This window comes from Salvia hispanica, chromosome 6 (assembly GCF_023119035.1).
Source record: "Salvia hispanica cultivar TCC Black 2014 chromosome 6, UniMelb_Shisp_WGS_1.0, whole genome shotgun sequence".
NCBI classification, from domain to species: domain Eukaryota; kingdom Viridiplantae; phylum Streptophyta; class Magnoliopsida; order Lamiales; family Lamiaceae; genus Salvia; species Salvia hispanica.
In genome coordinates, this window is record NC_062970.1 from 11,587,746 (window position 1) to 11,598,841 (window position 11,096).

Genomic DNA, 11,096 nt, shown 5'->3' on the forward strand with positions numbered 1-11,096 from the left:
TACGAAACTCCAACTCAAATCCACCACGATTCAACAAATCCAAACATCTCCATACGTAAATCCACAACCTCCATCAACAAACCAACAGATTTCAGCTCCAAACATCCAACAATAAACGAGAACGAAAGCGAAAAGCAAGAAATAAACGTCAACTCAGCAATATCCGACATAAACTTCCATAATAATGAGAACTAAGTTCGAATCCAGCAAATCAAAGTCAGAAACTAGAGTTACGAAACTTAAAAACCAACAAGTACTTGAAACGAAAGCAAACTAAGCAAAACAAGATAAATATTGTTTCTTCGCCTTCACAAGACGGTGTTACACGGCAGCAAAACAACGATGAACCACCACGGCGGCCAGAATCACTCCATCTTCAAGTGCGCAGCAAGTGAAATGAGGAATTTGATGTGTGGAACTAAGGAATGGAACAAGAGCTTGAACTAAGAGTGTGTGTCGAAGTCGCTGTCTTGTTCTTCAAGGTTGAGCTCTTTATATATGTGAGGCTCTAATCCCTAGGGTATCCTTCTGGTAATTAGACGTTTTTACCCTTGAATAAGACTCGTTTAAAATAATCTGCTCATGCTCCATTTTGCTCCTGTCGCCAACTTTTAATTCTCCCAGGTCCGAACGACGACTTCTAATTTTTACTTCAATTTCATCTCTTTTGCATCTGCCTGGTCAGGTAACAGCAACTCCTAGGTCCGACAGATTTACTACGCACCTGAACTCATAAACACAGATTAGCGCCCAAATGCACATAATTTTAATCCAAAACCAATGCATGAAACGAGCCTTATCATTTTCTTTTTTATTTTCTTTTATTTTTCTTCTTTTTAGTAGTTTCTACAAGTTGTGCATACTTGCGTGTTTTGTGGAGAAAATAAGATGGGGGAGCATACCAACCACGATCTTATCGTCGCACTCCAAAAGGAGGTGGAAGAGATGCGAGCAGAGAGAGCTCGGGCAAAGACTGAAAAAGAAAAACGAGCAAGGGAGGTAGTTCCAGTCTTGAATATGTTTAGTCATGGTAACATTATGGACATTCTTGCAGGTCCGCAGATAGAGGCCAACAACTTCAAGTTGAGGACACCCTTAATCAATAAGGTTGAACAAAATGCCTTCGCAGGAAGAGACAAAAAGGACGCAAATCGACATCTCACCACGTTCGTGGAAATAGCTAATACAATTAAGATCAATGGTGTTGATGATGATATTGTGAGGGTCAGACTTTTTCCCTTTTCCTTAACAGATGCTGCTAAAGAATGGTATGATTGTCTGCCTGCAGATAAAACCACAAATTGGAAGGATCTAGTGGTCCTCTTCCTCGACAAGTACTACCCGTCCGGCACCATCCTAAAGCTTAAGTGTGAGATCTTTCAATTCGTGCAAGGATCCAATGAGCCTCTATATGAGCTCTCGCACGTTTCAAAGCCCTTTTCTGCAAATACCCGAACCATGGTTTTGGAATAGACCATCAGGTAGGAATCCTTTATAATGGGTTTAATAAAAAAATCTCTAGTTTGTTGGATTCAGGGGCGAATGGGGGATTCTTGAGGAAAGGAGGAGTTGCTGCTATGGAGGTGATAGAGGAATTAGCTACCAATAGCCGGAGTTGGTCCAAAGAGAAGCACAAAGCTGAAGGGCTAGATTCAGTGAAGAGGCCATGTGGGAATGAGACATCTCAAGACTTGAAAAATTAGAAGCTCCAGGCAAAGAGGGGAATGTCATCAAAGATGTCAAATATGTCCAAAATGGGGGTGATCCCAACAGGCTTTATAAAAATAATTATCGCCCTAATCAGAGGGATGGTAATTTTAATAATTATAATGGAAATCACCCACATCCACATGTATCTCATGCTAATAATCATAATTTTATCCAATCTCATGCAGGGTTCAATCTAGGCAAGGAGAAAGGAGTGAAGTCACCTACCAGGGAAGATAAATATGAAGTCGGCATCCAAAATATTTTGGAGCTAATGCTTGAGGATAGAAAGAACAATGAGACGAAGATGGGAGTTGTAGAGGAAAGACTGACCAAGCTTGAAAGTGGGTTAAAAACTGTTGCCTCCACTATGTCCATTATTAAGTTACAAATGGATCAATTCCAAAAGAAGACAGTGGAGGATAAAGGCAAGGCTGTTGCCAAGGTTGTCGGTATCAACAAGGATGAAGCCAGCAACTCCGGAACGAGTTTTGGGGACTGTCCGACACCTAGCGGACTGTCCGACACCTAGCGGACCGCCACACACTTTGCAGCGGGCCGCCACTGGGGCACAGTTTGGATCCTGCCCGACGCCTGGCGGACCGCCGTACACCGCGCAGCGGGCCGCCACTGAAGAGGCAGAAGCACTTGCCAAGAAGGAACTCGTGCGGCACAATGTGATTGTACTCCCCTTCCAGCAGAGAAAACAGTTCAAGCTTGAAGAACAATTTCAACATTTCATGAATATGTTCTGTAAATTTCATACTAACATCCCTCTCGTTGACTCGTTGCAGGAAATTCCTAGGTACGCCAAACTACTTAGAGAGACGGTGATAAAAAAAGAAGAAGCTTACCAAAGCCGACCTTAAGTTGCCTCATCACTACAGCAAAATCATTCCAAGGGAGTGGGCCGTGAAGCAACGAGATCCCGGTCAGTTCATCATAAGGTGCGCGATTGGGCAGGGGAAAGTAGAAAAGGCCCTCTGTGATTTGGGAGCAAGCATCAACATCATGCCACTGAAGTACTATGAAAGGCTCAACATCGGGCCACTTAAGACCTCAGATGTGACCATAAGGTTGGCTGACAACACGGCCATCAAAACGGTGGGTATGATTGAGGATGTCTTGGTGAAGGTAGCCGATTTCATCTTTCTTGTCGACTTCATTATTCTTGATATGAAAGTAGACAAGAATGTACCTCTAATCTTAGGCAGAGATTTTCTAGCCACATGCAAAGCTCTAATTGATGTAGATCGAGGTGAGATCACCATAAGTGATAACTTTAGTCTCTCTATCTACAAAATTGAGAGTGAAATGCTAAAGTATGAAGAGGCGCAACAAGCAAAGATGGGTCGTGAATGCAGGGCAGTCGTGATGACCAATTTATCTAAGCCTTATGATCCATTTGGAGGGGAAGATCTTTCTAACCCTATTATTTTCATTGTTAACACTTTACCTCAAGCTCCTAAAAAGGGCGAGCCTAATCATACTAAGCTTACCTTGCAGGAAAAGCCCAAGAGAAAGAAGAGAAAGAAGACTCCACCTCAAGATGACCTCGAAATCTACATGATCAAAACCTCGAATGGAAAATTCAAATGGTGGGAGAAAGTTCTCAACAAGTTGGTTCCATTCGCGGTGGCAGAGACTAAGATTGTTCGTACAAAGGCATCTCAAAGGAATCCTCACGATGGGGGATAACTCATGAACTTCAAAGAACGTCAAGCTAAAGACAGAAAACAAGCGCTTGTTGGGAGACAACCCAACCATTTTTGACAATTTTTGTTTAAATTCTTAAGTATTTTTGGTTTTGGTTTAATTTTTTGCTTTAAATTTTTTTTCGCAGGTTCTGACCTCTACGTGTCGACCGCCGCATGTGCAGCGGCGGTCCGCCACCTGCTCCCTGGAACAATCTGACGATGTGCGGCGACCGCCGACCAGGCCGCGACGGACTGCCACCTGGGCACAGTTTCCACTGCAATTTTTCACTCCGTCCAACCTCTACACAAAACTTTTCACGGTATGTTTTCTTTTTAGTAGTTCACTCACGCCCCTACCGACTCTACAAACTTATTTAACACTTTGTTGTAAATAAGTTTGGGGGGATGAAGTGGTGGACCGTGAGTTTAGGTTTTTGTTTTAGGGTTAGGCTTTTGTTTTAGGTTTTTCTTTTTGTTTTATGTTTTTGCTTTTCTTTTTCAAAACCCCGTAGGTGAATTTTGTGCTCTAAAAAATGTTTTCTTGAATCCATGTCATGAGCTTAACATGAAGAACTTATAATCACGCATGCTTAGGGACGCACTTTAGACCGAGTTGCCAATGATATTACATTCTATCTATGTTTAAGTATGGATTGACGTCTTGATTTGATGGTTTGGTTAAAAGGTGCATAATTAGTGAATTGCTTGTTCGCTTTGAATCATGCTTATACCTTGTGAGGATTTGAGCCTTAATTTCTTTCTTGTGTGATTTATCTGCATTCATGTATTTGTTTCTAGAACTTGCTCTTAGTTTTGCCTAAGTTTACATAGTGTTTAAGTTGATTTAGGAGGATGATTGACCATCTTTTCTAGCCTACTTTTATTTTCAAATTTTCGACCCTCTCAAAATTTCAAAAATTTTCCCATCGGAGTCCATTTTGAGTCTTTTAGCCTATTCTTTGGAAGGCAAAATAATGGGGACAATTCCTTGGGTTAGTTAGCTTTTGTTATCTTCTTTTGTAAAGGAATTGGAGAGATAAGGAGGAAATTATAAAAGTAGTGTGCTTAATGTAAAGAAAGTGCAAGTTGTGAAATAGAAAAATTAAAAATATGTGCTTGATTCTAGAAAGGATGCTTATGAAAAAGAAAGAAAAGAAAAAAAAAAAGAAAAAGCGTGAAAGGTTGTGAAAAAAAAATCAAGGGATTGGAAAGTGAGTTGAAGGAGAAAATAAAGTGTTGAAAGTGTCTTGGATTTTAGAAAAGTGGAGTCACTTTAACTCTACTTGGGATATTTTAATTTTGAGTTACTTTTTAGCCAAATATTCTCCACCTACCAAAGAGCCTACATTACAACCAAAGATAAAGACCTTTCGGACTTTTGATGCTTAATCACATCGAGTAGAGGAGGGATTAGACTTTGAGCAAGCCTATGGTAAACTTTACATGATGCATGATTTGAGTGCTTATATACACATTATCTTTATACACTTTGAGAGTGAGAGAACACTTCCCATCTTTGGAAGTTTGCGTCATGTGAGTGCTTGAATTCAAGGTGTTCCACGAGTTAGTAATGAAAGTGCACTAATTAATAAGCCTTGCTTGATTTGATTGCGTTAATACATGTTTAATTTATTCTTTCATCTCTTGAGGCAATTATGACGTCTAGTCCTTGTGCATTCCGTGCGTCTATTCTTGTGTCTTTATTATTTTGTTCGAGGACAAACAAAAATGTAATTTTGGGGGAGTTGATACGCTCGGATTTTGCACGGTTTTAAGGCCATTTTTTGATCCGTTTTTTTATGTCAAAGTCACTTTACATGTCGATTATTTGCATATTTTATCTATTTTGGTATTTTGACGTGTTTTGTGAGAAATGTGCATATTTGAGCCAAAAAAGGGAGTCAAAACGCAAAGTCTGGAAATCTAGAGTCCGGACGGTGACCGGCGACCGCCGCAAAGTTGTACGGCGACCGCCGGGAGTTATGCACCGGCCCACCTCGAAAACTCACGCTTGGAATCGAGTCTCGGCCGGCGACCGCCGGAAGTCATCCGGCGGTCCGCCGCCGATAGGACAGAGTCTCTGGACCCCAACGTGGCGACCGCCGGCCACGGTGCGGCGGCCCGCTGGAGAAAGGCGGCTAATCTGATTCGCCCTAGATCTGCTCCAAGATTTATCATATTTTGAAGATCTTTTCCTTCTATAATGAGGATTGACTTTCCCCTATAAATAGGACCTTAAGCTTCATCAAAATGAGAGCTTCTTTTTGCAAAATAATTCCCAGAGACTAAAAGCTAGAGTACGTCATTGTGCAAGGAGTTGAAGAAGGATTTCAAGAATATCAAGAACGACAAGGATTCAACCTACGGGTTTTATTTGCTTTAGTTTTTTGTTCAAATTGTCTTCCCTTCAATCTATGTGTTTAGCTTATTCCATTATGGGTAACTAAACTCATAGGACTCTAGGGATGTGTTAGTAACGACTTTGGTTATACAATTCCAGTTTTCTATTTAATATCCGTTTTGTTTTTACTTTGTTTCTTCCCTAAGTAATTCTGATGCTGCATGATTGAGTGACACAATCTTGCATGATTTAATATAACTTGCTTCATAACTGTGAGAGAGTTCTAGCGAGTTAGATCTACTTAGTAGACGCTACAGTTAGCTTCCCTTAAAACGACATTTTTAATTGAGAGTGAGGACTTTTCAAGGGTCTTAGGAGCTTAATGGAGTTACGTGTTAGGATTGACAACCCTAATCTTATAATCAACGTTTGCATCGCATGAGCATAAGCGAGGTGACTCGTCCTATGAAAGTAATAATTGTGCTAGGGTATTGTAGTATGGAATTTGTATAACCATAACTGTGAACGCACATCCCTGGAATTCCCCTTATCTCTATCGTTTATCTCCGTATTTTATTTGCATCTAGTTGTTATTTGCTTTCTATTGTTTTCTGTTTTCAAAAGTTTCCAAAATCTTTCGGTTTTCCAAATAGTAATTGAGTCTTAGTAGAAGGTAGACACTTTGTGTTCGTCTTCCCCGTGTTCGATATCCGGTACTGACGTTTAGCTATACTATATATATTCTGTATACTTGCAGGTTTATTTAGTGCTAAAAAATAGTGCATTACTAATTAAATACCAGAACAGGTTTGACTGTTAATTTTGACGAAACTACTAATTAATCGATAAAAAACCACTTAATGTGTATGCCATAAAAAGTTTTACGAAACTACTCCCTCCGTCCCACTATAAGTGTGACGTATTTTTTTTTTGGGTCGTCTCATTATAAGTGACACATTTCCATTAATAGCAAAAAGAAAACATTCTATCTCTCTTACTTTATCATCTCTCCTAATTTTTCTCTCTATTTTTTTCACTCTTACTTTATTATATATTCATTTAACCATTAAATATTAAAATCTGTGTCCAAAAGAAATGCGTCACATATGATGAGACGGGAGATTACTAATTATTGGACTAAAAACCACTTAATGGGTGTGCTATAGAAAGTTTTTCGCACACGTAGAAAATAGGTTTGGTTTTTCGTCTTTTTGACTGTGAAAACAGTAAGAACTTTGTATTTGCATTAAAAATTTAGACATATAATTATCAAACATCGTCAAGTCAGAGATACTCCATGCGTCTGCAAATAGGACTCCCATTTCATTTCGGCATGAATTTTAAGAAATGTTAAGAAAAGTGGATGGAATGTCCCATTTATATATATTAGTTTTAAATGATATGCGAGTTGAGTGAGTTAGTGGAATGTAAGGTCTCTTTACCATTTATATTAATAATGAGTCTGCCTTCTATATGCGGACACAGGGAGTATATAATTAACGTAAATGTGAATATTTATTAATTTTTTTGCATTGAACGTATTACTGCATTAAAATAATCTGCAATTTACTCAAAATCTTCCAATATGAAGGAGATTCATTTAACAATTTTTAAGTAGTCCCATCATTTTTAGTAAATTCCTAGCTAGTACTCTCTCCGTTTTATATTAATTAAGTTATTTTTTATATTTAAATAATTTTTGATAAAATAATTATCTTTCTTACTTTATTTTCTTTTCATTTCTTATTTTATTCATTATTTTATTCATTATTCACTTAATACCCCATTTTAGTTTTCGTGAGGAAAAAAATTATCTCTATCGATAAGGAATGGATTTGGAGTATCAATTACTTTTGTACAGACATTTTCCATGCACTACAATCAAGTGGATTTCCCTGCCAGTGATATGAATTAAAAGTTAAAAACACTTTCACTTTATAAAACTCAAGCTGTTTTTTTTGACTTGGACTTCATCTTTCTAATTTGAAAATATAATATAAAGAAATAAAAGCTGAAAGGAATAAAAATAAATAAACACTAGCTAGCTCAAAGCAATTATGAATAATCAAATAAAAATAAATGAAGCATATCAACTTATGAACTAAGTTTCTTAATTGTCCTATTTCTCTTTCCTCAATACCTTTCCCAGCAAAAATAAAAATAAAAATAAAATCCCTGAAAATAAAAGTATGTCCAAAACATTTACACTCAATGTGAAAATTTGATGTCACGCGCCTCCTCCTCCTCCTCCGTCAACTAAATTAGCCCCAGCAGAATCCTCCACCGCGGCCATAGTGAGCTCCTCAGCCCTCTTCGTCTCATGCTTCCAATCCGTCAAAGCCACATTGTAAAGCATGAGCGCCATACAAGCCCCCTGGGCCGCCACCAGCCCCATCCACAGCCCCCGAAACCCCTTCTTCATCTCGAACGCCAGCACGGCCGAGCACGGCAGCCCCACCAGGTAGAACGCCGCTATGTTTATCCACACCCCCACCTTCGGCCTCGCCGATCCCGTCAGCGCCCCGCACGCAGCCGTTTGCGGCGCATTCCCCACCTCCGCCAGCCCCAGTATCGGCAGCACCGCCGCTATCAACTCTAGCACCTCTGGCTCCGCCGTGTACAGCATCCCCCACCTCCTCCTCAACGCTACGCTCGCCCCAAACGCCGACACACCATACACCGCCGCCATCGCGATCCCTATCATCGCCGCTAGCTGCGCACGCGCCGGCTGAGCCGCCCCCAGCTCGTGCCCCACGCGCTGGGAGATGCTGAGGCTCAACGAGAACGGGATCACGTAGACCGTCCCCGTTGTTTGTATCAAAATGCCCATCGCGGCCACGCAGGACTCAGGATTCTCCATCAGTCCACTCAGGAATAAAATAATCTCGTACCACCACCACTCTAAACAGACCTGGCACACGCTGGGTAGTGCCAGGCTGAGCAGAGGCCGCCAGCCGTGGAAGAGGGAGGCCAGACTGGCCCCCCTCCACGGCTTTATGGCGGCCTTTGAGAAGAAAAGGTAGATGCAAAGGCCAAGGTTCATGTTGAGGGAGTAGATGAACGAGGCGAGGGCGATCCCCTTCACCCTCATGTTCAGATAGGTGACGAGGAAATAGGTGACTGGGAGATGGATGACGGAAACACAGGTGGCAATGAGGGTGATGGGGGAGTTCAAGCCCTGAGTCCTGAGGAAAGTTCTGAGTGGAATGAGGTTCGCGTGGGTGAGGAGCTCGGGAAGGGAGAAGATGAGGTAATTCTTGGCGATCTTTGTAATGGCGCGGTCTACAAATTTGAAAAAGTGTGTTTGGGAAAGTGCCATGTCATCATCATGGGCATGTGAGTTGCTAATTACCATCACGTGCCTAAAAGTCCAATGCGAATATACCACATGAACACAATTAACTACGCTAATTCATGATCATTCTCCAGCTTATCAACTCATTAGGTTTTTCTGCCCCCAATTTTGTAGTACCTTTTTCGTTGTCTTGTTCGAAAGTAAAATAATATGGTTCAGCATTATATATACACACACTATTGGAACTGCATTACATCTAATCTTCCTAGAATTATTGTTTTATAGTATATGCATGGAACTGTTTGCAATTAGGCGCATGCATGTCCAAAGTTAATTTATATATACAGAATAAGCTCACAAGAATTAACAATATCCGTAACTAAATAGATAGTACTATAAATTTAAGAAGAGACCAAACAAAATTGGTAATTAAAAATACACTAATTTGGACTGTTCTAGGAATATTCCTATTGGTGGATTTGATATGGATTTTATTATAATTTAATTTATATCAAGTTTAAATTACGACATTTTGGTGCAAGTCACGGGAGTTGCTCTTACAAATTATTTATATTTATAAATATACAAAAGTAAAAAATTATGGACTACAATAGATAGTATTTAACTAAGCTTTGAAAATAGAGTAAAATATTCTTAGAGATAAAGTTGTGTATAAATATATGTCAACTGCATAGTTTGTCTGCAGATACACACATGGACAGGAGCAATTGACTCATTCACGTTAACACCAACAAGATTTGATTTAGTTTAATTACACAAAGACGACATTATTAGACCCATAACTTTCTGTCCCGCTCAAATTTTAAGATGGGACATATATATAAATATATGTATGTGTGTGCCTTAAAAGGGTAGACTGATTTATTTTTTAAATCTTATTTTATTATCGTTTTTTAAATCTTATTTGATCATAAAACAATGTTTAATTACTACACACCTGAATAAATTCAAAAACTAGAACAAGACTTTTGCATTTCATTTCATCAGTATATGTCACGTATATGACATCAATGAAATTCGACAACGAATAGTGATAAAACGAATTATGAGACGGAGTAAAAAGAAGAAAATGAAAAACGACTTTCGATGTTATCCATGAATGAGAAATTGAATTACAAACTTCTCACTCGTTGATTCACACATTGGGAAATAAAGTTTCAATCGCTTCAAACTGAAAATGGTGAAAGTTTAAATGAATTAGAAAATGTGTTGTTAATTCATGCAACATAAATTCAAAATTAAAATTACCTCATTCAAAGGCACTCTAAGAAAGAAACAGCAAAACGATGAATTTCTGGATTCTCTAGTCGTTGTTGCTTCATTGCCGATTTCGTCGAATTTGATCTCGCCGCCATCTCCATTTCCACCGCCGTCATTGAATTCGGGAAGCTCGAGTTCTCGAGATTCACTCATTTTGCACATGACTACTGCAGAAAAGGAAGAAATGAAGGAACAAAAAAAGTAGGGAGCAGAAGATAATATATACTACAAACAATTACTATTAAATTAAACATTTGTATAAATTAAGCCAACCTTAATTTCTGCGAAATTTGTGTCCTATCTTGGGTAGATATCACTCTGCTTGAGAGAACTGAAAAGGAATGAATGCATTGAGACATTACCATGGGCATATTGAAATGCATGTTAACTCAGTAGTATATATAGAGAGATGTGAGAGATCATTTAATTTCTTAGTATTTCTTTTTTGCTTTTCTATTCCTTCATTTCCAGATGGGATTGAGATTTCTTTAGACGTTTCTCTTTACGAATTTGCTGTTGGTATATAATCAAATATTGAAGTCCTTTTATTATTGCTATTTATTTATAATTTTGTTTTGTTTCCTTTTCTGATTTCTTTTATCCACCAAATCACAACTATATTTTTCATCCAACTCGAAATGTTTTACATTGCTATACGAAGACGTGATTAATTTTGCATATAATTATATGTATTAAGTCTATTTATTAGATTGAGTTTGATTTTAATATTTTGTCAATTATATTAATTATTTCACAAATATATATGTGTGTGTGT

The 11,096-nt window shown here is 38.8% G+C and overlaps 1 protein-coding gene across 1 annotated transcript; it reads right to left on the bottom strand.

Annotated features, from left to right (window-relative positions):
- Positions 1 to 7,900: 7,900 nt before the first annotated feature.
- Positions 7,901 to 10,673, bottom strand: LOC125194689 (protein DETOXIFICATION 53-like). The gene is made up of 4 exons (XM_048092932.1): positions 10,595 to 10,673; positions 10,310 to 10,488; positions 9,098 to 9,107; positions 7,901 to 9,027 (listed from the first exon to the last, which is right to left on the bottom strand). Exons 2-4 carry the CDS (start codon positions 10,481 to 10,483, stop codon positions 7,973 to 7,975), a joined length of 1,239 nt encoding a protein of 412 aa, XP_047948889.1. The 5' UTR covers positions 10,484 to 10,488; positions 10,595 to 10,673; the 3' UTR covers positions 7,901 to 7,972.
- Between the last annotated feature and the right edge of the window lie 423 nt (positions 10,674 to 11,096).